The 27474-nt window shown below is 47.8% G+C and overlaps 1 protein-coding gene across 1 annotated transcript in view; it reads left to right on the top strand.

Annotated features, from left to right (window-relative positions):
- AMPD1 (adenosine monophosphate deaminase 1) overlaps nt 1-27474 on the top strand; it is a 567491-nt gene that overhangs the window by 444233 nt on the left and 95784 nt on the right. The window contains exons 11-12 of the mRNA XM_085615836.1: nt 11422-11585; nt 15450-15570. Coding sequence (XP_085471962.1) covers nt 11422-11585; nt 15450-15570 — 285 coding nt within the window. The remainder of the gene's footprint in view (nt 1-11421; nt 11586-15449; nt 15571-27474) is intronic.

Raw genomic sequence — 27474 nt, 5'->3', positions numbered from 1 at the left:
TAAACAGAGCATGTAAAAATCCACCAATTAATGTTTGTACGGAATTACCTAATCTAGAATATTACCTTGGTTACGGGTACTGATAGCAACCTGGCAATAAGTGCACACAGTGCTCATAAGATGTTTTGCAATGTTCAGGTCTACTCTATCGAGAGGTCTGCCAAAACACTAGCTAATTTCACCCAAGATAGCCATAGAACTGGCGAGAGATGATGTGTGTGGCATAAATGCAACAAAGTAGCTATGAAAATGTGCAGATTAGAGTGTATCCATTATTGATAGCTTCATCTTTAGGACCCCACCTACAACAATTTAAAGAGTGAAGAACTTTGAAGTCAAAAGGCTGTTTCTCTTTCAAAGATCCCTAAAAGGACCATTTGACTTCAAAGTAGTTTTCTTTTAACTTTTGTTCTCCTGGGGACCTGGGTTGTGCTAGCAAGTTTACCTTGACATACCAGCTCAAACTTTGAATAAACGGCAACTTGTCCAAAATGACGCAGCCTGTCATCTGCACTGCTGTCAGAGAGATTGTATCATCGTTGCCTCAAGCTGTACTTTAGCCAGGAAAATTGATGTCAAAGTCACCCATACTGCGTTCCACATGGGGCCCCGCGTTCTAACTCAGCGGCTGACAGTGAGGCGTCATATCCAGGAAACAGAAACAAGCTTTCAGCCAGACCTTGTACTTCCTGTCTGAAAGTACTCAACACTGCTGAAGCTCATGCCAGGCAGAGGATCGCATAAAGCCCTGTTTTTAGGTCTCACCTACGCAGCGCGCAAGCACTGTTTAAGAGGGACCTCTTGGAATCGCTCTGTACTTTCTTGGAAACTCGTGCATGTTTTGCACTGTTTCCAATGAGTACTCGTGCATGCAGAGCGTTCGCCTTGCGGTAGCGAGCAGTAGCGCCATCTGTTTGTAATTATCGCGCCAGACGCTGCTCGCTCCCGCAAGGCAAACGCTCTGCATGCACGAGTACTCTTTAACTTTCGCTGACGCGGGGCTGCGCTTGTCTTTCAGCGCTTGTTACAGTTGATTTTGAATGGCGGTTGGTTTTCCTATTGATGCATGAAATATGTGGCGAGTGATTGCACTCTCTGCTTCAGATCACATGTATGGCCCTACATGCAGACTTGTATTGGTGGCCTGGGTTACTGGTTCATATTGTGAGTGCCATACCAGTCGATGCCTCATTGTGGCCACTAGTTTCAAATTGAATTTGGCTTTAGTTTAAATAGGAGACCACGCCAGGAACTTTCCCCTGGTCCTAGGATGCTTGTTTCCGGCCTAGGGAGGACCTGGCTTGGCAGTTCGGGCTGGACTGTTCCCATGAGGCACAGGATCAAGACTGATTTGCATATTGATTTGCCAGGTCTAAACTGAGGTGGCATGGTGAGCAAACGAATGATGGATTTAACCCAGATCTCTTGACTGGGGTGAATGTTTTGATGTGTTCTGCATTCCGTCCATCAATTTTCTGTCTAGGAACTTTTCCCCTGGTCAGCTGTTGCCACCTTGATAAATGGTAGGTGTGTTTTCAGTGTCTATCCGTGTGCTCACGTGCTAAGCATGATCCCACACCACACTTCAGGGTGCCTGTGGGCGTGCACAAGTCAGTGGCACTTCGTTATCGATGCGTCCGTAACTCTACATCTTGCATCCTGCTATTTGCACGTTTGAGATTTGATTACGTTTTGCCGGCAGCGTCAAGACCCTCCGTGATGCTGACATTTGTTTTTCCCGGTTTACGACTGGGGAAAAGTAATGCCAGTTGTGATTTGCTTTACAAACGTGCTCCATATGCCTGTAGTTTGTTTTACAGGCGTGCACATGCCTGTAATTTGCTTTACAGACGTGCACATGCCTTTCATTCAAAAGTTAATTGTGAGTAAGCCTTTCCAGCGCCAAGTGCAATACGAGCAAAAAATGGTGCAAATAGCACGACCGCTTCTGTTCTAGCTGATATAAGCAAAGATCCTTTCCACTGCCAGCTCATACAGTATTTGTGCAGCAGTGAGGTCGGCATAGGATGTCGATGATTATTGATGGGGACAATAGCCATGGGTGGTGGATCGTCCACGGAGACCTCTGAAGGCGCAGTAGCATCAGTCTGTGCATAGGACCAGTGCATGGCCCTGCGCCGCAGGCTAAATCCCAGACCAGTGATGCCAGGTCAAGGTGGGCCTCCCACCAACAACGGAAGAAGGTGGGTGGTGCGTTCCGCAGAGCGCGTCTTCCAGCCTAGCGTCTTTGTACCGTGGATGACGGGTCTTGCGCTTCCCAGACAAAAGCCTTTGGGGCAGATTTACAAGCCCCTTGCGCCTCATTTACGCCGCCGTTGCGTCACTTTTGTGACGCAGCAGCGGCGCAAATCCTGCGCCATGGTGCGGGGTACTTACAACGTGACGCAGGAACGCCTCCTAAAAGTGGCTGAGTGAAATCTACAAGAATTCACTCAGTCACTTTTAGGCCCATGCTGCGTCAAAACCCTGTGCCTGCCTGAAGCAGGCGTAAGGATTGACTCAGCATTAACAAGATAGGGCCCCCTAGAGCATTGCTGGAGCTGCGTCGCGCTTGCGACACAACTCCAGCAATGCGCCACTTTTACGGCACAGATGCGTCACGCATCTGTGACATTTTTGCCCCATGGTGGCGGAGCCGTGGCGCACAATAACTGGGGCAACCATGGTGGCGGAGCTGTGGCGCACAATAACTGGCGCATCCCTGCTGATATGCGCGATGCACCAGTTATTGTAAATATGCCCCTTTGCGTCCTCCTGTCCCGTCACAACCACCTCCTCCACTGTGGGCCTGGGAAGCCCTTGGGTGCGCTGTCAGCACCTCTTTCCTCGCACACTCCTTAAACATGGCACATCGCCTGCGTGCGAGGCACGGAGTCTCCTTCCAGCATACAGATGAGCCCAATGGTGGTGCTGACTCGCCGGCTGCATTGAGGGCGAGCCTTCAGTCAACAGCAATGCTTGATTCTGCTGAGATGTGCCGTACCTGCAGAGCTTAGCCTCCCTGTCTGCGGTATTCATCTCGCTGTCAAACAGGAGGCTGAGGTAGGAAATACAGAAGAGGAGGTTGGGCCAGTGGATCCCCATGCATTCTGAAGCTGGTTTACCGTAGTGACTTTCTAGGCGCTCTACCTGCTCCTTGCTGGAGCATCTGTTGGCTGTCTTGCAGGGATCATTATAGTCGTACACAATTCTTCAGAACATCGGCTGGGTGTGGTATTATCCGGGCCGGTGGAATTATGCAGCAGGGGGGCGCTAAATTAAGTGGCAAGGAAATCCAAATATGCGGCATAATTCGGCACACATTTTTCGATATTACTTCATTATTATTTGATTTTTACGCGAAGGCAATGCCTTCTTAGTAAAGATTTCACCCCAATAGGACCAGTTTAACAAATCAAGTACAGAAAAAAGCAGCTGAAATATGATCAGTCCACTACACCCCAAGACATTACTACATTTTTAGTAATTTAGGATCCGTTTCTGCTAGAAACACATTTTTTTTGTTAAAATTTGCAGATTATGCGCAGGTGATGGATTATGTGTCAATACAACAAATCCATGATTATGTGAAAAGGCTGCTGCACAGAATCCCATAGTACTTACTAGTGGCCCTGGGTACTAATTGTGCCTTGCAGTGGCGGTACACAAGTGCTGGGAAGTCTTCCATTGCTGAGGTTAGAATAGGGTTTGGGAACATTTTGGTTACATGGGGTTGGTTGTCTTGAGTTCAGTGCACAACCGTCCTCTGGCCTTAGTGTCTCTGTTCTTGAACCCTCTTGAGGTATGTCGCGGAGCTAGGTGGAATAATTATTAAGGCTTATTTATAAAAGTTGCAGCACTTTATCCCGGCTGTCGTTGGTGTTTGTCACTGGTCATCGGGTGTTAATCTGCTTTTGTGACCTTTGGGTAGACTTTGGTGGGACTTGTAGCATGTTGCCACCTGGATGGGGTTTTCTGTGGCAGGTATCTTTATGAGGCGGGACTAGATTTCCTTTTTTTTCTGGTTTTGAGGTGCTTGTTGTGCTGTTCATAATATGTGCTTTAAAACAATTCCCATTACTTTAAAGAAGTTCCCCTCCTAGAATCTGTGTGCTGGTGTTTGCAGAGAGAGCCATCCAAAGTCTCTAGTCACTCTGGGGTATATTCACAAGAACGTGTGATAACTACCGCAAGAGTAGCGTAACGCAACTTTCACTATCGCAGCCCATCGCGGGAAAATAACCCCGTGACAACGTGGGATTCACAACAAGGCGGTAGCATGCGATAGTCTGCCGAAACCGCAGACATTTTCTGCGATAAAGCCACCTCGATGGAGATAAAAACACAAACCACAACACCAAAAAACCTGCAATGGGCCAAAGCGCGATGAGGAAATCAGCGATAAGCAGTGCTAGGCCTGCAACACACATCTAGCAGGTGGGAAAAATCTCCATAAAAGCAGGAAAAAACACCCACACACAAACTGACCTACACCCAAGCACCATGGAGGCAGCCGGAGTAGGCACAGAGGACGAGCGCATCCTTACAAGCACCCCGGATGACCAGCCTGGGGCCACGGGGACATGGAAGGGCAAGGACAAGAAGACAAGGAAGACGAAATTCAGTCCGCAGGTGCACAGGATCATAGTCATGGAGGTGATGGAACACCATTAACAACTCTTCGTCACCTCCAACGTGTCACTGGGCACCAAAACTGTAATATGGCGGGACATCGTCAACAAGGTGAATGCCGTCGGAGAGCACAAGCGGACAATGGACGAGGTCAAGAGGCGATGGAATGACAACAAGCGGAAGACTAGACCAAGGATAAACTCTCCACCAACCAGAAGGCAGCAATGCAGACTGGAGGTGGGGGACCAGCGCCACAGCTTGAGCTTGATGACATGGAGGAGCTGGTGTCGACAGTCATCAGTGTGGAGACTGTGGCTGGAGTCGGGGGACCGGACACTGCTCAACAGGACACAACACAACCGCAACAGGGTGAGTGACCACCAGGTACTTGGGGGACGGGTGGAGATGGGCACAATTGCACACATGCACAATCAAGCAGAGCACAGTGCACATCCACAATGACTCTGGGTCATCGCCCAGATCTACAGACTGTCACAATGTACAATGCCATGCTGTCTGAATGTCAACCTGTACTATGCGTCTACACACATATGGACACATTTTAATACACCATCTCCCCTTGACATCGCAGGGGCACCGTCAACACCTCCTGCAGAGCAGTCCCAGCCACTCTTCATGGATGACGAGGAGGACAACACTAGCATCGACACCCAAACCATCCAAGACATCATTGACCTCATCCGCTACTCACCTCCAGGCTCAGGGCAGCCCAGCTACATCAATAAGACCCCACCCACCACCCAAACCACCGAGTCGGAGGCACCCACAGCCCCGGCACCCTCCCAATAGCTCCAGGAAAAACACATGGCCTTCCTACGCCGTGTGCTGGAGTGCCAGATGAAGACGGCTGAGCAGGTGCAGGTGGGCTTCGGCATCATGGCTGCCAAACTGGACGCCATCCTTGGGTGTCTTTGTCCGCCCCATGGTCTCCAAAGAGCCCTGACTGGCATCGCTGGAGTCATGACACGGAGGGAAGAACAGCTGTCCGCTCAGAGTGGCTCCAGCGATGCCAGCCGTGAGCTGGCACACATGCGGAGGCTCATAGAGGACATGGTGCGGATGGAGGCGGAAAGGATGGCAGCCACCGCTGCACATCATTGAAATGTAGCTGGGATCTATCATGCCCTACAGACCTCCACCATGGCATTGCCGCCACAAGGCGGATGCTGATGAAAGCTGCTGCCTCCCACACCAACCACATCCCCGCCCCCTGGTGTGTCAGTGCCACCCAGTGCGGCTGCTGGATCCACTCAGGCCCCTGATCTGTCAGTGGCACACAGTGTGGCAGACGTATCCACCCAGGCTCCTGATGTGTCAGTGGCACACAGTGCGGCAGCCGGTTCTGCAACACCCACAGGTGGGGCAGGGCTCACACCCGGGGACGAGGACGTGGAATGGACTGTGGACAGAAGGACCAGGCACTAGCATTCATTGCCACCACCTGGCCTGTTTCTGCTTGGTCCCGCACATGGCCTCATGACCTTCCACTTACCCACGATACACTACAATGCACTCACCTTGGACAGCGACATGGACTGCCACTTCGGCATTGATGGCCAATGACACGGCGATCAGGCTGCGGACTGTACCCTTCCCTTCAGCAGGAATTGTCATTCCCGGATGGATTCTGGATGGCCCTCCAAGGGCCCATATTGTGTAGTGTGCTGGCCATTGCCCTGAACCGCTCCAGCTGCATAACTGCACTGGATGTGCAATAAACATCCATTGACGCACTGCTGTGTCATGTTTTTCATCAGTCATGTATGCATGTGTGAATGAATGTTGGGGCAGTGATTTCCGTTGTGTCAATGATGCTCATCCTGTGGGATGCCAGTCAGAGGGTGCTACATTGCATTTTGTGTACCGGGTCCCGTGGACACTACAACAGGAACACACGCATCACTCACTTCCTGGTCCGGACATGACCTGAAACACGCCCAGAGCCCACGAGTCATTGTTGCAAGCCCTGCGCTGGTCCGGCGTAAGGCAGGCCAGACCACGCCGCTTACGCTCATAGGGGTGGCCCTCATTGCTCCCCGTCGCAGGCAAACTCGCTGGTGGTGCGCAGGTCACTGGTCTAGTTGTCAGCATGTCACAGCCACTCCCTGAGGGCAGGTTTGTATGCACACCACACCCATCCGGCACAGGCATCACAGGCCATGTGACTCCGCCAACATAAGGGGCCAACGACGTCACATTCTCCTCTGCCCGTGGTGACTGGATGACGAACGCCACGGTTCACAATCATGAATGTCACAAGAGTTCTGTTGCGCACAGGGTTAGTGGGAACCCAGGCCTGCGTACGGCACGGGCCGACCACCACGTGGTGCTGACTGGGGTTGCACAGGGTTAGTGGCAACCCAGGCCTGCATACGGCACGGGCCGACCACCACGTGGCACTGACTGGGGTTGCACAGGGTTAGTCGCACCCAGCGCATTGCGGCAGGCACAGGCACCCCGCCACGGGACAGTGACTTTGGGTGCACTGAGTCAGTGGCACCTTAAGCTGCTGAGCGGGTGGGCACCCTCCAATGATGCCCCGTCCCGGCGGTCCAGGCAACTCAGGTTTTGTGTGCCCTGCTGGACCGCAGTGTAGGCTACAGCCAGCGGGCAGCGCGGGACTACCGCCACATGGCCTCGCCTCTGGGTCACATACTTAGTGGCACCCATTGGGCTGATCGGGTGTGCAAAAGACACACAATTGATGTACGTAATGCTGAACAAATTAAAAGTGAGCGGGTGTGCAGCCTGCAATGTTGCCGGGTGCACTGGTATGTCCTCTGCCATGGAGTATTCAAGACCCAGCACCAAACGTGAGACCTGTTGGCCTGCGGAGCGTGGCTGCATGGTGTGGAGGGTGCCATGTCAGCGGGCCCCGGGCTTGTGGCTTGCAGCGGCACGTGGTGGGACATCCAGTCTACATGCCGGTGGCGGAAGGTGAGCAGTGAGGCATGGGTGTGCATGGGCGGGCATGCTCCATGGGTGGCGGGGTGCCTTTGTGATGCATCTGCCTGGGTGTGTATGGGCAGGCATGCTCCGTTGGCGGCGGGTGCCTTTGTGATGCCTCTGCCTGGGTGTGCATGGGCGGGTAGGTGATGTTATCTTGTGCAAGTGTGTGTACGGTGCCAGTCATGTATCTGGACTCTGTTTCAGATGCAGCTCTGAATCAGATGTGTGTCCTGGTGTACTGCTATACATACCGCCACGTGGTTGGAGACACACCAATGGCAGCAGGTGAGCAGTGTGGCCTGGGTGCGCAGGGGCAGCTCTCTCTCTTTCTCTCTCTCTCTCTCTCCCTCTCTTCTTCTTCTTCTTCTCTCTCTCTCTCTCTCTCTCTCTCTCTCTCTCTCTCTCTCTCTCTCCCTCTCCCTCTCTTCTCTCTCTCTCTCCCTCTCTTCTTCTCTCGCTCTCCCTCCCTCTCTTCTCTCTCTCTCTCTCCCTCTCTTCTTCTCTCTCTCTCTCTCTCCTTCTCTTCTTCTCTCTCTCTCTCTCCCTCTCTTCTCTCTCTCTCTCTCTCTCTCTCCCTCTCTTCTCCACTCTCTCTCTCTCCCTATCTTCCTCTCTATCTCTCCTTCTCTCTCTCTCCTTCTCTCTCTCTCTCTGTCCTTTGATGTGCGCAGGACACACCTTCTCATCATGTTTTTTGTCTTGCAGGCTGTGATCTACAGACTGTTCCGCAGGGAGCCGCCATGTGTCTTCATTTCATTTCGGTGTTCATCTTAATAAACTTTTATTTGTTGCTTCGAAAGTGAATATGTGATGCTCATTTCTATGACGACACATACATTTCAACTGTTGTGATTGTGTCTTTGTTGGGGGGGGTGCCAGGGAGGGGTGGTCCGGGGGTGGTGTCGGTGGGTGTTGTGGCCCTCTCTGATGTCCGGGCCACAGGATGTGTGGCTCCATGGCATCTGTTGCACTTCCGATGTGGCCCTGGGCTGGTCTCCCTTTTGTGGTGCTGGCTGCCGTCCGACTTAACACCAGGTCAGAGCAGGTGTAGATTTCCTGGTGCTAACGCGCCTTATCGACGGTTTTGTGTTCTTATCGCCGATCGGGCTGGTCGTTGAGTATGTTGAGGTGTTGTGTTATTGCGGCTTTTGGCACAGGAACGCCTACTCTGCATCTCATTAGCGATAGTTGCGGGTATCCTCTGTGGCGCTGTTTTTTGCGTCTGCTTTCGCGGGTAAACTGGTGCTGTGGGCTGTTAGCACCAGCTTGTAAATGGGGAGGTACATTTATCACGACTTTGGCTGTGATAAAGTGCCGTTACTTCGGCGATAGCTCCTTGTGAATATGCTCCTCTATTTTAAAACATACTCTTTTTTTTGGCCTTGCTTGATTTGGTGTAGTGCTTTTGCCCCAATTTCAGTGCCTCTATGAATATTCCCGTTATGGACTCAATTAGGCTCTAGTTGCAGCAGGTTGGCTATGAGCTAGTATTGAGTAGGCACATGGTATAATCTGCAGCCCCTTCATGGCTGCACCCACATGGACAAATAAGTATTTGTAATACCGCCATGCTGACGGCATGCCTGCCAGCTCGCCCACATTTGATGGGTGTCCAATTTGTTTCAGTCATACTCACCCTCCTGACAAACAAAATGCCCCTGTAGATTTAACTGGGGTCACCCTCAACACCACCCTCCCAAAACTGTTCACCCTGATGAGACCCCCTTCTTGAATGCCGGACTGCACCTCATTTCAGAGCCCGCGGTGTGCACCCGATAGAGCACGCCCTGCGTAAGAGCTACTGCTGCAGGGGATGCTCTGCCAGGCAGCGCGCGCTGGATGCACTTCCTGTTTCCCGTTCGCCTCGCGCTCAGCGTTCTGTTGCCACGGCACAGGTTATGTAACGTGGCACCGGGTGCGGTTGTTCCCAGACATTCCCTTATCCGAACCATGCCTGGGACGGCCTGCTTGCCGTGGGGCTCCGAGGAAGGCAGGGGAGCCGCTGGCCAAGAACAGGTTTGTTAGCTTGAGCCGCCCGCATACAGATACACGAGACCCGGCTGCATTCCCTTCCCCACACGGTTCGTTACCTCGCTGAGTAGTACCCTATGCAATGGGTGTCATTGTACCGCCACCTAGTGGTTACTTCTAGAAGGCACACAGCATCCGGGACGGCTTTTGCGCTTTTTCATGTTTCTTTTTTTTTTGTTTAAAGAGATTTATTAAAGTAATTAGAACAATGGGTACAAAGCACTACAAAGCATATTAAATAAGTAGCATTAATTAAACAGCTGAATAAGTAAACTAGTGGAATAGATATCATAAAAGTATTATCATGAATCTAAAGATACGCCACAAAGAGAAAGCAGTAATAAACTGTGTACCAGAAAGAGTAAATAGCATTTTTCAATTTTGAACTTTACAGAAAAAGGGCAGAAAAAAAGAAAAAAACAAAAACGAAAAGGAAAGGAAAGGAAGGAAGGTAAAGAAAAAAGAAATTGGAGATATAATACTATCTTCACCTATTATAACAGTAAAACAATAATCATATAATAATCACATTGGTATAAAAAAACAGAGTAATAACTGTATAAGTGACATATCAAAGAAAATAGAATAAAAGAGAAAAACTAGAAAAGAATAAAGTACTCATGGTGGTTGATAAACAAAAGAGCTATTTTGAGTACGCAAAACCGAAGCAGATAAGTAGCTAGTAAGTGGAGACCAGAAGGCTTCTTTTCAAATAAGTTGTTGAGAGGTTTTGGAAGAAGCTCTGTCCAGTCTATGATGATAACAAAGAAGGTTCCACCAGGCTGAGAAGGAAACCTTAGAGGCATCCTTCCAATTAGAAGTAATTACCTGAAAAGCAATAGCAATCAACAAGTCCACAAATATACCCACTCTACGGGAACCAATCCTTTCAGCAGCATTGCTCCCCAAAAATATGGAGAATATGTCAAAAGAAAATTTAATATTACAAATGGAGGAGATTGATTCACAAACCCTCTTCCAAAAACGTGCAATGTTAGGACGAAGAAAAATGGAATGCATAAAGGAGCCGGGAGTGGAAGGGCATACCCAACAATTTGGGAATAGATGTGAACTATACCTGGAGATTGATAATGGAGTTAAAAATAATCTATGATAAAAATAAAAAAGGGTCTGAGTGGTGCTAGAATTACAAGTGGTGTGATGTATGCGTGTCCAAATGGAGTTCCAAGTATGAACGGAAAGGGTGCATTGTAGATCAGATTCCCATAAAAGCTCAACTTTACTTTTAGGGCTACTAGGAGAAGAAAAAAGTAAGTATTTGTAAACTTGGGCTTGTTCATGTTTCTTGACCTGAACTGGGCCCCCATGACAGCTCTGGGAGTGGCGGACACCCAAAGGTCAAAAGCAGGGCACAAGTCCTAAAGCAAGCATTGTCATAGCCAATAGGTCTCGCCTTTGGGACCTTATAAGTGTTTAGTTAATCAGCACAATATCCTTGGTGCAACAATATCAACTGTTGCATGGCTAAACACTTATAAGGTCCCAAAGGCGAGACCTATTGGCTAAGCCAATGCTTGTTTCACACTGTAATGTGTGAGTTTATTCTATCTGCAAATGGGAACCTACTTCCAATTTGTCATTAAAATACATCTTTTACAGCACCAAGAAGCCATTCTTAATGGTGTAGTTTTACTGTGACACAAAGGTTTGAGCTGTGATGTATGAATTACATTTTTCAAATGACCTTTGGACTCGAGTGACATCATTTTGCGAATTAATCAACATATTGATAGATTCTTAATTGCTGATTTTCTTTCATTTCTATAGATCACTGCTTTCGACAGTGTGGATGATGAGTCGAAGCACAGCGGTCATATGTTTTGTTACAAGAGTCCAAAGCCACAAGAGTGGAACATGGAAAAGAACCCTTCTTACAGCTATTATATATACTACATGTATGCCAACATTATGGTGCTCAACAACCTAAGAAAGTAAGTCAGAAAATGAGTCTTGCAGGAAAATGTAACAGTAGCTCATCCAATGAAGGTGTCCATCGAAGGTGTTCTAGCAGCAAGATTATCTGACTAATAAAGTTGTAACCAGGAATCTTTTACATTTTGATGCTGGATCAGCCTGGCCTTCCCAGAGAAGTGCAGTGTACAGATGAATGCTATGAGGAGGGAGGGGGTAGAGGGTACATCAGAAAACTGGCAACTTTTTGACCAAAAATGAAGTGTAAAATTACAATTTGGACTGATTTCAGCTGCCTATGTCGCCAAATCAATCAGATAACCGTAATAAGAAGCTTTTTAATGTTTAAAACTGAGGATGTGGGTAACTTAACCATAAAGTCTCAAACATCCTAACACTTTTCACTTAAGTTGACTAGAGCGATGCTGTGAAACGCAAAGGCTAATTTGGGGTTTACAAAGAGCACAAGGCCTGACTTGCTTGGCTTTGTAAAGAACTGAAACACAACACAGCAGCTTCAATTCCAGATGCACTAAGGTTTGTAAAGCTGGAATTGCGTGAAATTGGTACACCTATCACAGAGAGGCATAACAAAGAGAAATATTTTTATCTCTTGTTACTTCCTCTTTCTGAATTACACATATAAAGAGGAACATGTCTCTTTATGCAGGAAGATAGCCCCTCCTGCAGTACAAGAATCACGCCTGTAATGCAGGCACCCTTGCACCATGGTACCCTGTGTTGAGACTATGTAGTGTCTCAGACCCACACAGGCATCCAAGCATTCCACCCACACTAACATTCTACGCGGAACACCCACACTGGCTGAGCAGCTAGGTACAGAATGAAGGGAACATATTAACATGACCTGAGGATACTACAGACTACTCAGCCACAAGTGCACAAGTGCAGGCAGAGAGCTGGAGCGCACCATATTTAAGTAGATTTTACACTTTTCAGCTCTCTCCTGTTCACGCAACGCAGCACAGCATCTTTGCTAACTGACCTGCGTTGCATGGACTTTTTACAAATATGCCCTTAAATTTGGGTGAGTATTGAAAATATGGCCATTAAAATCTGGATTTAGAAATATAGGTTTAAATATGACAATAGGATGCTTCTTTTAAAGGGAAGGGCTTAACAATAAATGGAATGGACACCCTAATTTACTGTGACACCCCTTAATCTGGCTATAATTTTCTTGTTTCATCTGAGCATATGTCTGATGAAACAATGCATAGTAATTTCCCATGAATTCGGTCGAGGTAGTGTGCAAGTTCACTCTTTATTTCTCTAGGTAATGAGGGAGATTTGGAAGGGAAAATGTGAAATTACATATTTTTTCTTCTTGTTTTTAAAATCTATATTTACTTATCTACCACTGTTCAAAGATTCATTCGCTCTAAAAAACAAAGGGGCAGATTTATGTTCCCTGTCGCATCCCTGCAAATCAGCATGGATGCGCCAGGGAAGATGCGTCACGCACGTTTGCCCTTGCGCCACCGCAGATGCGCCGCATTTACAATGCGGTGCATCGTGGCGCAAGGACAAGCAGATACGTGACGCATCTGCCGGCGTAAGGTTGGCGCAGTGCTGAAGTTGCGTCGCAAGCGCGACGCAACTCCAGCACTGTTCCAACCTACCCTATCCCTAACATGGTGCGTCAAGCCTTACGCCTGCTTCAAGCAGGCGCAGGGTTTTGACGCATCAGCGTTGGGAAAGTGACTCAGTGAAATCTTATAGATTTCACTGAGTCACTTTTCAGGGACGTTCCTGCGACGGAACGCCCCCCCTGAGTAGAAACGCCCACATGAAACCTGACGCAGGTTTCATGTGGCGCAGGGCTTTACACCATGACGCATCTCCATAGATGCGTCACGATGTAAATGGGGCGCAACATGGCGCAGGGTTTACGCTGCCGCTGCGTCACAAAAGTGACGCAACAGCGGCGTAAAAGTGGCGCAAGTCTGATATAAATCTGCCCCTAAATGTTAGTGGCAAAGAGTAAAAATTAATGCCTGCTTCATGGATGCATCATACTTAAAATCTAGAATTTGTAATGGTTCATGAGACTCTTCGTACTTGTTGTCACATGTACATCCTTGATATGTTTGGTCCTTGGGGGTCCGAGGGCTTCATAATTTTAAATATTGTCCTGTCTGTAGAATTTTCCCTCTGTTGGGTTTTGTATAAACATTGTGAACAGTATTCTATTTCTTTGTAAGCCGAAGAGCCTCATTTAGAATTTAGCCGAGCTTGTGCTTTCCCTAGACTCATTTAGAGTCGTAGAAAGTATTAGGTTTCCAATGGCAAAGCCTCAGCTGGCTCCCTCTTAGCAAACCCAAAACATGATAGTCTGTCTGCCAATGGGCCACCAGGTTACGGTTGCAATCGGCAGGGCGACAGTCACTGATTTTCCCTGCTTGGGTTCTCCATGCCTCGTAGGACAAAACAACGTATTGCCTACTGGGCCAAATGAACAAAGAGCCAGATTTACTAACATTGTACATCATGGTTGAGCTACAACACAAAAAACTAGTTGAGATTTACAAAGCAACGTAAGAGTCCATTTGCGTCGCCTTGTGCGGTACTGTGGGAAAAAAGTGCAATGCAACGAAGCTCCATGCTTAGTAGGCATATCATGGGTGGAGCAGCTACCCATGTAGTTGATGCAAACTCAGATTTACTAAAGGCAGTAGACCTCGGTTTGCACTAAAATGGTGCGTCTACCTTAGAGAGGTGTAATGAGGAGACGTATCTTTATTTCTCCTTAAAACTTCCTATTTTAATGTATTCATACACTAAATGTATACATCAAAAGAGGAATATGTCTCTGAGGATTGTTTTTTGCAGTAACTTATCCCTCTCAGCACAAAAACAATTACCCCAACGCAGGCCCTGTAGCGATATGACGCAGGGGTACCTGCGTTTGTACTGGGCAGCCACAAGTACTCCAGCACAGCAAGAAAGCTCAACAGCGCCATGTCTTTGTAAATTTGGCACTGTCCAGCTCTCTCCCATTTACTCAACACAGTGCAGCAACTTGCCTTGCTGCTTTGTTGTGTGAACAGTTGGTGTTTTGCCTCATGGTGTCTGATGAGCATTCATCTGTGCTTCAGTGCATCATTGCATTGGCAGTTGCACTGAAGGCACAGAAATCTCTGGCCAGCGGGGAACTCTAAAAATGGCTGGTGGTTGTCTACTGAAGTGGTGGGTTGGCCACCAAAACTTAAATGAGTACAATGGTGACTAATATGCGTCATCGATACGTGCTAGTTCGCTTCAGACTAAACCGCATTCCTTTTATGCTGGGTTTTCCCTCAGGATTATACACAATGAGTGAACTGCCAGCTTGTCCGTGTGATTGTATTTCCCCTCAGTCCAACCTCCATTTTATATTTTTTTGTAATTTTTATACACTTGAGCGTAAAAAGTACATTTGTCCCATTTTCCAGAAATATAAGTTTGTTCAATGCCGCCCAGCCCTGTACTTTCTTCAAATGTTACCTGACCCATTTGTTTGTTTTTCCCTTTCATCTTTTTTATGTATGTCCTTAGCAAAGCGGAGATCGATCAGTCTGGAAAGTGCCCAAAATTGATGATCGCTCTGTTCAGTTTGTAGTTTGTATATCTAAAAGAATCTATTAACGTGCTTTTAATTGTAGTTTTTTAACCTCACTTTTTATCATCTATTTTATCTGTAATTATTGATGTTCTATTATGAATATGAGATGTTTTACTTGATTGTATGTTTGTCTTTTCATACTTTCATGACCTTATTGTTAAGGCCGAATAAAGTTAACTGAACTTGAACTTAAATGAGTACCTACTTCCATTAATGTGGTCCAATGTCAGTTTCATCTGACATATATATTTGATTTCAGGGAGAGAGGAATGAATACATTCCTGTTTCGCCCACATTGTGGAGAAGCTGGAGCAATCACTCACCTGCTAACAGCTTTCATGACTTCAGATAATATATCTCATGGCCTTAACTTGAAGAAGGTAAGTCTGGACAGATCAGTCTTCGTCCTCCTTTTTTCCTGGTAGCTCTGCATCTGTGTGTGCATGCTGCAAAACAATGTACAAAAAATATGCCACATATCACATGGTTATTAAAAGTTACCCATGAGAGGATCTCAGAATATTCAGTTATTGTTGTCCTCTACACACTCTAATATTATCTATGACAGAATGACATTCTTCTCTCTCTCTATACCCTGGCTGATCCTCTCCTTTTTCTCTCACCTGATCTCTCTCTCGGTCATAACTCTCTGTCTTCCAGTTTCCCACCTTCTCTCCATTTGTGTGCCTTTTCTCTTTTGCACCTTTTTAGGTTTCGCCTGCACAGTGCTTGCACTGTGCTCGTGAAATCTCTTGTTTTTAATATATCTTCAATAGGGGCTCTTATCAGTTCCTATAGCTGAATTACCGTGTTCATTCGCTTTGTGCGGAACTTTATTTTTTAACTTTCCCTGGCTGCAGGCATTTACGATACTTCTACTAAAGCTACTAAAGCTGTTCACACTGTTTAAGCCAAGATAAGATCTCTTCCCACGGAAAAGGCAGACAGCTTCTAACAGTATGCTGGAATGCTTGCTTTGAATTACTTAGTTGTGTAAAGCAGATGCTTTAGCCTTAGAACGTCTGTGGCATTTCCTATTCATGCCTCAGTACCTTTCTTTGCCCTTTCCAAGCATTATCGGATTGATTTTTTCAGCTTAATTTATTTGGTCATTATGATCAAATTCTAAATGTTGTAATAAACATTGCTCGTTAAAAATAAAAATAATATACAAGAGCTATGCTATATTTTATCACTAAACAGGCAGCCACAAGTGCAGTTACCTTGGAGTCAACAGGGTCATGATTTTAACGGGGCAGGAGGTGCAGTGAACTCCGCTAAACACATAATATTGCTATATTTGACTACTAAACAGGCAGTCACAATTGCAGTTACCTTTCAGTTAAAGGGGACTTGATTTGAATGCTGCAGCAGGAGCAGTGGCACTGGGGCTAAAAGCTCTAGGGACCCCCACTAAACCCAGATTATTGCTAAAAATGTAAACTAAAAAGGCAGTCACAAGTGCAGTTAGCTTGCAGACAACAGGGTAATAATTTCAATGGTGCAGCAGGTGCAGCAACACAATGACCAAAATCTCTAGGCACTTCAATCAACACCTAAAATGTCTATATTTTACTAATAAAACTGGCAGTCACAAGTCCAGTTGTCTTACAGGTAGCAGGGTTATTTTTTTAATTGAGCAGTCACAAGTGCAGTTATATAGCAAGCGCTATGGTCATGATTTCAATGGTGCAGTAGGTGCAGTGGCACCCGGACCAAAAGCTCCAGGCACCCCACTAAAGACCAATTATTGCTATATTTTACAACTAAACATTAGGCACAATGGTCATGATTTGAGTAGTGTAGCAGGTGCAGTAGCACTGGGCCAAAACGTCAGAAATCCTCTAAACACCTAGGTGCCGATCACGATCCGGTAAAAAATGTCCCCGTACGACTCGTATCGGGTCTTTTTACCGTACGAATCGTACAAGTGCCGTACGAACTGGCAATCACGATTCGCATGGTAAAAAGTCCATACGAACCGCACTGGGAATATTTCCCCACACGTCCCCGGGTCGGAAAATGTGTCCGACACGTCCTCGGACGATTCACCGTACAAACGTGAAAGGTGAACTCCGACCGGGGAATCACGATCCATCCCGGGCGTCCGAATGTACAACCGTATGGTGAAAAGACCGTCCGCACCGAACTCCCATAACAACCATGGAGACGTCCAAACAGGTGCCCGGTACGTGCCGTACCCCCCCAGCCCCCGTAGGTACGCGCCGACCCCCCCCGCCCCCGTAGGTATGCGCCGCCCCCCCCCTCAGCCCCCGTAGGTACGCGCCGACCCCCCCCCAGCCCCCGTAGGTATGCGCCGACCCCCCCCCCGCCCCCGTAGGTATGCGCCGACCCCCCCCCGCCCCCGTAGGTACGCGCCGACCCCCCCTGTGTGTACACCCGTGTACGGTGCGTAACCCCCCGTGTACGCTCGAGTCGTACCCCCACCCGTGTATGTACGGTGCGTACCCCCCCGTGTACGCTCGAGTCGAACCCCCCCCGTGTACGCTCGAGTCGGACCCCCCCGTGTACGCTCGAGTCGAACCCCCCCCGTGTATGCTCGAGTCGGACCCCCCCATGTACGCTCGAGTCGTACCCCCCCCGTGTATGTACGGTGCGTACCCCCCCGTGTACGCTCGAGTCGAACCCCCCCCGTGTACGCTCGAGTCGGACCCCCCCGTGTACGCTCGAGTCGAACCCCCCCCGTGTACGCTCGAGTCGGACCCCCCCGTGTACGCTCGAGTCGAACCCCCCGTGTACGCTCGAGTCGGACCCCCCGTGTACGCTCGAGTCGTACCCCCCCCCGTGTATGTACGGTGCGTACCCCCCCGTGTACGCTCGAGTCGAACCCCCCCCGTGTACGCTCGAGTCGGACCCCCCCGTGTACGCTCGAGTCGAACCCCCCGTGTACGCTCGAGTCGGACCCCCCGTGTACGCTCGAGTCGTACCCCCACCCGTGTATGTACGGTGCGTACCCCTAGCGCTACGCGCTGGGGGTACGCACCGTACATACACGGGTGGGGGTACGACTCGAGCGTACACGGGGGGGTCCGACTCGAGCGTACACGGGGGGGTTCGACTCGAGCGTACACGGGGGGGTACGCACCGTACATACACGGGGGGGGGGTTCGACTCGAGCGTACACGGGGGGGTCCGACTCGAGCGTACACGGGGGGGGTTCGACTCGAGCGTACACGGGGGGGTCCGACTCGAGCGTACACGGGGGGGTTCGACTCGAGCGTACACGGGGGGGTCCGACTCGAGCGTACACAGGGGGGGTCCGACTCGAGCGTACACGGGGGGGTCCGACTCGAGCGTACACGGGGGGGTTCGACTCGAGCGTACACGGGGGGGTCCGACTCGAGCGTACACGGGGGGGGTTCGACTCGAGCGTACACGAGGGGGTACGCACCGTACATACACGGGGGGGGTACGACTCGAGCGTACACGGGGGGGTCCGACTCGAGCGTACACGGGGGGTTCGACTCGAGCGTACACGGGGGGGTCCGACTCGAGCGTACACGGGGGGGTTCGACTCGAGCGTACACGGGTGGGTCCGACTCGAGCGTACACGGGGGGGTTCGACTCGAGCGTACACGGGGGGTACGCACCGTACATACACGGGGGGGGTACGACTCGAGCGTACACGGGGGGGTCCGACTCGAGCGTACACGGGGGGGGTTCGACTCGAGCGTACACGGGGGGGTCCGACTCGAGCGTACACGGGGGGGTTCGACTCGAGCGTACACGGGGGGGTACGCACCGTACATACACGGGTGGGGGTACGACTCGAGCGTACACGGGGGGTACGCACCGTACACGGGTGTACACACAGGGGGGGTCGGCGCGTACCTACGGGGGCGGGGGGGGGTCGGCGCATACCTACGGGGGCGGGGGGGGTCGGCGCATACCTACGGGGGCTGGGGGGGGGTCGGCGCGTACCTACGGGGGCTGGGGGGGGTCGGCGCATACCTACGGGGGCGGGGGGGGTCGGCGCGTACCTACGGGGGCTGGGGGGGGGGGTCGGCGCGTACCTACGGGGGCTGGGGGGGGGGTCGGCGCGTACCTACGGGGGCTGGGGGGGGGGTCGGCGCGTACCGGGCCACCTACTCTGGTCGATTCGCGCCGTACTTCGCTTTTGCAGCACTTTTTGGGTGCCGTGAAAATATTGCCGTCCGGACTGCTGTCGGTTCGAATCGTAATTCCTGGTTCGTGAAACGCTGCCTGAAAGCGTCCCGAGGTCACGTCGCAGCATTCCCGGATCACATTCGTATGTATATTTTCGTCGGTCGGTGTTTTTTACGATTCGTACGGAAATGGTGTTTCCGTGCGAATCGTGATTCCATGTTTGTAAAGTTTTACAACCGGGTACGAGTCGGACGGGGAATTCGCTCCGACCAACGGTTCGTACGCGGTTTTTAACGGATCGTGATCGGCACCCTAATATTGCTATATTTTACTACTAAACAGGCAGTCACACTTGCAGTTACCTTGCAGTTGAAAGGGGCTTGATTTAAATGGTGCAGCAGATGCAGTGGCTTCAGGGCTACATGTTGTCATAACTCCACTAAACACCAAATGTTGCTATATTTTACTACTGAACTGGCAGTCACAAGTGCAGTTATCTTATAGTCATTATTTGAATGGTGCCGCAGTGGCAGTGGCACTGTGTCAAATGGTTGTCAGAACTCCTCTAAACAGCTAATGTTGCAATAATTTACTACTATTAAACAGGCAGTCACAAGTGTAGTTACCTTCCAGGCAATAGGGTCATAATTTGAATGGTGCAGAAGCTGCGGTGGCACTGGGGCCAAAAGTTGTCAGAACTCCTCCAAACACCAAATATTGTTAGATTTTATTACTAAAAACGCAATCACAAATTGAGTTATCTTCCAGGCACTAGGGGCATGAGTTGAATGATGCATCAGGTGCAGCGGCACCGGGAGTAAAAGCTCCAAGCACCCCACTAAACACCTCATATTGCTATCTTTTATTCCTAAACAGGCAACCACAAGTGCAATTACCTTGCAGACAATGGGGTCATGATTTGAATGGGGCAGCAGGTGCAGTAACACCGGGCCCAAAAGTTGACAAAACTCCTCTAAATACACAATAGTGCTATATTGGCTTACTAAACAGGCAGTCACAATTGCAGTTACCTTGCAGTTGAAAGGGACTGGTTTGAATGGTGCAGCAGGTGCAGTGGCACCGGAGCTCAAAGCTCCAGAGACCCCTCTAAAGACCAAATATTGTAATATTTTTACTACTAAACAGGCAGTAACGAATGCATTAATCTAGCAGGCAATAGTGTCATGATTTGAGTGGGCCAGCAGATGCAGTGGCACTGCGGTCAAAAGTTGTCATAGCTCCTCTAAACAGAAATATCGTTAGATTTTACTACTAAACAGGCAATCACAAATGCAGTTATCCTGCAGGCACTGGGTGCATGATTTGAATGGTGCAGCAGGTGCAGTGGCAAAGGGCCCAAAAGTTGTCAGAACTTCTCTAGACACATAATATTGACAGTACATCAATTCATTCTATTATTTCGCTCTTTTATTTCCTTCTTGCTAATACTATACCACTAGTAACAGCACAATATATTGACTTTTTGTACATAAACAAGCCATAACACTTCAGTAACTTATATTGTACAACTACTCAGCAAGCTACAACTTACAACAAAAAACAGCTTATTATTAATCAAATAGGCAAAACCTAATGCATTTACCAATGCTTGTTTCATTCTTTGCACACTTTCTCTTTTGTGCCTTTTCTTATTTGTGCCTATCACACCACCCACATCACCATCCAACACCACACACCACAGCAAACCTACATGACAACATTTACTTGCATGGATGGTACTCAACACATGATCACTCATCAAACACACAACCGAAATAAGGGACCTACTGAGCAGTGACGCACCAGACCTCCTCTTCATCACAGAAAACTTACTCAACTCCACATCGGCACCCAACATTGTCACAGCAATCCTAACAGGCTACAAGATTGGCTGAGGTGATCGTACCCACAAGCCTGGAGGAGGACTCCAAATTATTCTTAAGGAATTTATTAAATGCTCGACCTAGGCAGAAAACGACACCCCATTTATCAAACAACTCAACTGCACTTCAAACTACAAAGCTCCAATAATTTAACCCTGAATGGGACCCTCACCTACCGACCACCCGGACCGCGAGTCACCCTCACCAACTTGAACATGGACTTCATCACCCCTCTCACCATCAACTCCAGAGCCTGCATACTGCTCGGCGACCTCAACGTCCACCTGGAAGACAGAACCAATCACTGCTCCACAACATCCTTGAAAGCTTCAGCAACATCTGTCTCACACAGCTTATCCCAGGGCCCACACACACCATAGGGCATACACCGGACCCTATCTTTACCACGAGTGACAGCAACAAATACAACACCACCATGTCACTCACACGGACCGACCACTCCATCATCCACTTCCAAATCAACAAACAACAAGTCAACGCACCCACCAGCACCAGCCAACCTGCTGGTGCAAAATCTCTGAAAAAGACTGGCTCAGTGCACTCATCACGGATCAACCTAACCTCATGAATGAATTCAACAAAGACATCACAAACTTTAACAACTAGATCTGGAAGTACGTAGACTCCCTCACATCCATCAAACTCAACAAGCAAAGAAGATCACAGAGGATTAAAACAGCACTGTAAACCGCTAGCTAGAAAATGGAGAACCAGCCTCGATACCTCTGACAAATCAACCTACAAGGCTGCTGTCAGACACTACCACCAGCAACTATGTTACACAAAGAAACGTACACTGGCTGACTCATCAAAGGAAGCTCCAACAGAAGCAAGGAGATCTTCTCAATCATAAAGGACTCTGCCATACCTTCCCCAACTGTCAACAACATTTCCCCGTTTCAAGAACTCTGCAATAACCTATTAAATGTCTTCCACAGAAAAATCACTAAAATCTACAGCATCTTCCCACACCAATTGGATTCTGGCGTCCTTGTTGCCAAACTACTCACCAGCCACTGAGACAACCACCTGCCTGAATGGACGCTCCTCAACAGAGATGGCACAGCGACAATGACACAGACCATCCACTCGTGGGCCTGGAGATGATCCTAACCGACAAACTATCCATGACGTCACAAGTCAAAGAAGTGAGTGCCTCCGGCTTCCACATCCTAAGCATGGTATGTCAGATCTTTAAGTGACTGCCACAAAACACCAGACAGGCCGTCACCCAAACACTCATCACAAGCAGGCTTCACTACAGAAACACACTCTGCATCAGAATTTCCAAGCACCTCCTACAAAGACTCCAGATCATCCAGATGCCACTGCTAGACTCATACTCAACCTCTCACACCACACCCACATCGCACCGCACCTCAAGGAGCTCAACTGGCTACCTATTCACAAATGCAGCCAACCCAAACTCCTTATTTACACATACAAAGGTCAACACAACTTTGGAACAACATACCTTAATAACCTCATACACTTTCACCAGCAGACCAGACACCAACGCTCTATCTCACTTTTGCTCACCCCCAATGCATTCAGAAAAAACAGGGCAGGAGGTTGCTAGGCCTCCTTCATCACACGCAAAACATGGAATGACCTCATTCAGTACATCAGGCCCTCCTCCTTAATTCTTGAGTTCTGCAAGAAGCTGAAGGCCTGGCTGTTCGAATAAAAGCGTGGGGACCATACGCACACTCAGCTGCTTAAGAGTCTGGATACCCTCACAGGTGATTAGTGTGCTCTTCAAATCGAAATAACACAACATAACATAACACTACACAACTCAACTGTGTTCAATCATTAGAAAATGAAAATATAGGGGGTTATTCACAAATGTAAACTTACATGTGAATAAATATACAGATGTGAGTTTACTCTTATACTTGGGAGCATCTTTACTACTTTTGGCCATTCAGAATTTACGAGAGTAAATTTATTCAAAAGTGTAGAGTCGTGTTCCTAAACCGTGAAACAGGGAGTGCAGTCAGCAAAAACATCATACACAACCAAAAAGTTAATATTAGTACTGACTTTACAACCATATTTTATGTTCCACACACTTGGTGAAGACCTCTGCAATCAGGTCAGATACCTTCCTATGGTAAATATACGGTAAAGTGTAAGTGTTTATTGAAGGTTAAATAAAATTCGTAAAAATATTTTTAAAAGACATTTTTATGTAAGTCAATTGAAAATGCAGAATCAATGTTAAAAATGCATTAAAACTTAATTGTTAATTATATATTCCATTATTTAAAAAAAGTCAAACTAAAATATTTTTAAGATTTAAAATTCAAAAATACCACCTAAAGTAAAATATTTATATTTTATTTTTTATGTAGTAAAAGATATTAAATTTCAGCTAAGAATTCATTTAAAGGAATTGAATTATTTAAAAATAAATTAAAGGTACATTAAGTTTTTATATTTCAAAAAGTTTCTTTCATTTTTTTAATTAAAAAAACAATAGTTTGTTTTTGAATATAATTTGCGCTATATTAAACTACATTTATTTATCGTTAAAAAAAAGTAACATAAGTTAATTTGATTTAGCATTAGTCTCTCCCTCAATTATTTTCTGTGGCAGGGTGATGCGGAAACAGTGATGGCCTTGTGTGGTGCTAAGCTTTTTCCTGGTCTAAGCTGGAGTACATTTTCCAATGTTTGAGTCTTTTTTGGATGTAGTAATTATAGAGGTACACTTTTGTGGGTCGGAGCATGTCTCTCCCTAAAGTCCTACATTACTCACTCTTTACACCCTCCAAAACCCCTCACCTTTTTACAGCCATTTCCTCGTCCCTCCCATGCTTATAACTAAAACAGACACCTAAATGTGCAGAGATCTCTGCAGTTGGGACTCTAACCTCTGCACCTCAGTTTATGGCCAATCTTTAGGGCCCCAGAACTAATGTGAGTCCTTTCAAACATAAACACCAATACAGAGTGGATGTTTGTGAAAAGAACTCCTTTTCTCTAGGGACTCTCTCTTAACCCTACTTACAATTGTCAATGCCTCCCTCTCTCAAGGAATTTTGTTAGAAGCTCTCACGATGGGGCAGATACTCCCACTATTAAGGAGCCCTACTCTCGAGCCTCATGACCTTACTAACTACTAACCCATCACTCACCAACCATTCATCTGCAAAACTGTTGAAAAATCAGACTACGTTCAACTCCATTTGCTTCACAACTACCAGTCTGGCTTCAGATCTCGCTACAGCGCAGACTGCTACCTTACACATCAGAGATGATGCCTACCTGAAACCGAATGAAGATGATCCCTGTCTCCTGAAATTGCTCAACATCACTTCTGCCTTTGATGAAGTCCACCATCCTACACTCAAGACACCTTGGAGTCTCATTTGGGATTCAGCAGCGCTGTCCTTTGCTGATTTGCCTTCTCCAGCTTGTTTGTTTGTGCACATATGGGTCACTATAGATTCTAATGACTTGCGAAATCTCCACAGGGTTCCATACGGCCCCCTGTTATATTTGGCCTTTACATGGCACCGCTTTGTGCTCTACTCACAGATTACAGCATCCAGATTTTCCATTGTGCTGATGAGACACAACTCTACTTGAAAGTGTCATCGGCTTCTGACATTTAACACCTCAAACACTACCTGCATTTGATCCAGTCCTGGATGTCCAGCACCTACCTGAAGCTCAACCCAATCACGACAGAATTCCTTTTATTTGCCAAGAACACCAAACAAGTAACAGTACGGATGTATGACGTAACAACGGGTGTGTTTACAACGCGTACAGTTACATCGCGGTTTTTACAACGAACCGATGTAACCACGCGATGCCATTACAACGCAAGTCTTTACATCGACTTGCGCTAGATGGCGTGCTAACATTAGAAAAGCGTAATTTACTATTCCAACTCCAGTCCACTTAACAGTAGGGAAGGTGTTGGGATAGTAAACTACACTATTTGTAATGTTAGCACGCCATCTAGCGCAAGTCGATGTAAAAGCTTGCGTTGTAATGGCATCGCGTGGTTACATCGCGTTCGTTGTAAAATCTGTGATGTAACTGCACGCGTTGTCAAAGTTTCGTTGTAAAGGTTGTTCCCCAACAGTACAAACCTAGCTCAATGCCATGAACCTTGATGGTTTCGAACTCCAAATTTCATCAAATGCCAAGTCACTTGGATTCACCCTGGACACCAACCTCATCCTGAAGGAACACTGCCAATAACCAAAGATGGCCTGGTACCAGCTCTTTTTCTTAAAGAAAGTGAAACCATTTCTTCCAGAAGATAACATCAAAATTGCTGTTCAAGCCCTTGTACTCTTGCATTTAAATGGAGGTAGTGCCCTGCTCCATGGCCTACCAGACTACAGACTGGCACCCATTAAAGTCATCATCCATGTCACATTACGTCTCATCCAGGACCTGACGATATATAATCATATCACACCCATCCTGATCGGTAGAAATCCATTGGCTTCCCTTTCCATTTTGTACCATCTTCAAACCATCTACATCATTTACAAAGCTAGCACGACCAGCACCCTTCGCTTATCTTAAATACAAGGTCCCCATCTCTGGTGGTTCTTGGCAAATCTGTAGCCAGGATGCCAGGAGATTGCAGACTAAGCAGTGTAAAAAAGAAAAAACAAGGAAGCAAGCTTTTTCCATCTATGCACCCATGATCTGGAATAAAATCCGTGTATCCATGTTATTGTTATGTTGTTAAGTTTTATATAGTGCGCGATTACCCAAAGGCGTCTTGGCGCTGGTGTCATTGTGCCCTTCTGATAATGATGAGAGAGGGAAAACAGCTAAAATGTCTAATGAAGCAGATTCCTGAACATTTTTTTAAATTCTTTCCTAAATATTAGAAGATTGGATTGTTCACTCAAATAAGAGGGAAGGAATTCCACCATTTGGAAGCAGAGTAAAGAAAGCTTCTTTCTCCTCATTGAGATATTTTTACTCCCGAGACACAGGCCAGCCTGGCAGACCCTGACTGAAAGGTGTGAGAGGGAATGTACCATTTGAAAATAGCTTGTAGAAAATGAGGGCCTGCTTGATGTAGAGCCTTATGGGCCCAACACAGTGCCTTGAATCTGATTCTTGCCAGCCAGCCAGTGAAGGTCTCTGTAAACTGTTAAGGACACTGGCAGCTCCGGTTTGGATTGTATGTAATTTGTTCAACAGGCAAGACTGAGCCCCAACAAAGTGTGCATTATAATGGTCTATCTTAGACATCACAAGAGCTAGGATCATGGTTTTCCGAAATTCCAATTCCAATGGGAGGAAAGGTATGATTTTCCTAATAATCTTTTTTTTTTTTTTTTAAATCTTTTTATTATTTGCAAAAGAACAAGGTCACAAAAGATATCACCAAAACATCAGAGTTGCTGCGACATCAACGACACACAGTGGCAGTGCGGGTCAAAATACATTTACCATAGGTCTGAAGGCAGGCTAGGTTCAGTTCATAATCTCCAAGTCGGACTGGTGTGCCTGCGGAGGCTCACAGATGTCGCCCCTGTATTCGTTCCAACGTGACCACACCTCCCCCCACTTTCGGGGGCACCCTCGGGCCACATACACAGTCTTCTCCTGCAACATGCACCAATCCATGTCTTTTTGCCAGTCTTTCAATTTTGGCGTCGTCGCTGCACCCCAGAGACGGGCTATGTTTCGTTTCGCCACCATTTGCCCAAGTGTGACCCAGAGTCTCCCCCGTGTAGATAGGTCCGTGGGTTCCCAAATGTTCAATATGCATCTCTTAGCCTCTGGGCGCATGTCAACCTCCCATACCTCCCTCATGCAAGACACCACTCACCTCCAGTACCTCTGCACCCCGGGGCATTCCCACAAAATATGGAAAAAGGAGCCAGCCTCCCCACAGCCCCGCCTGCAGAGCCCCTGCCCCTCTCCCCCCATCGTCTGAAGTCTTGTGCAGGAGACATACACTCTGTACAATATTTTAAGCTGTACGAGCCGAAACCTGGCTGAGATCGCCACCTCCCTTGGGGACGCCAGAGCAGTTACCCATTCCTCGTCGTCGATCTCAAGTCCATCAGCCACCCACTTCTCCTTAAGGGGTGCGAGTGGATCCGGGGGATTATTTATCAGTTTTTTATACGTGAGCCAGATGGCATGCTCCGGCATGTGTCCATCGAGCAGCCAATCCTCGAGTGGGGAGGCCTGCGGGGGCCTAGTCCCCGGGGAAATGTTAGCTTGGAGGGAGTGCCTAATCTGCAGGTATCTGAA

This window comes from Triturus cristatus, chromosome 7 (assembly GCF_964204655.1).
Source record: "Triturus cristatus chromosome 7, aTriCri1.1, whole genome shotgun sequence".
NCBI lineage: Eukaryota > Metazoa > Chordata > Amphibia > Caudata > Salamandridae > Triturus > Triturus cristatus.
The sequence above is the reverse complement of the archived record's forward strand: the minus strand, read 5'-3'. Positions and strand labels throughout refer to the sequence as shown.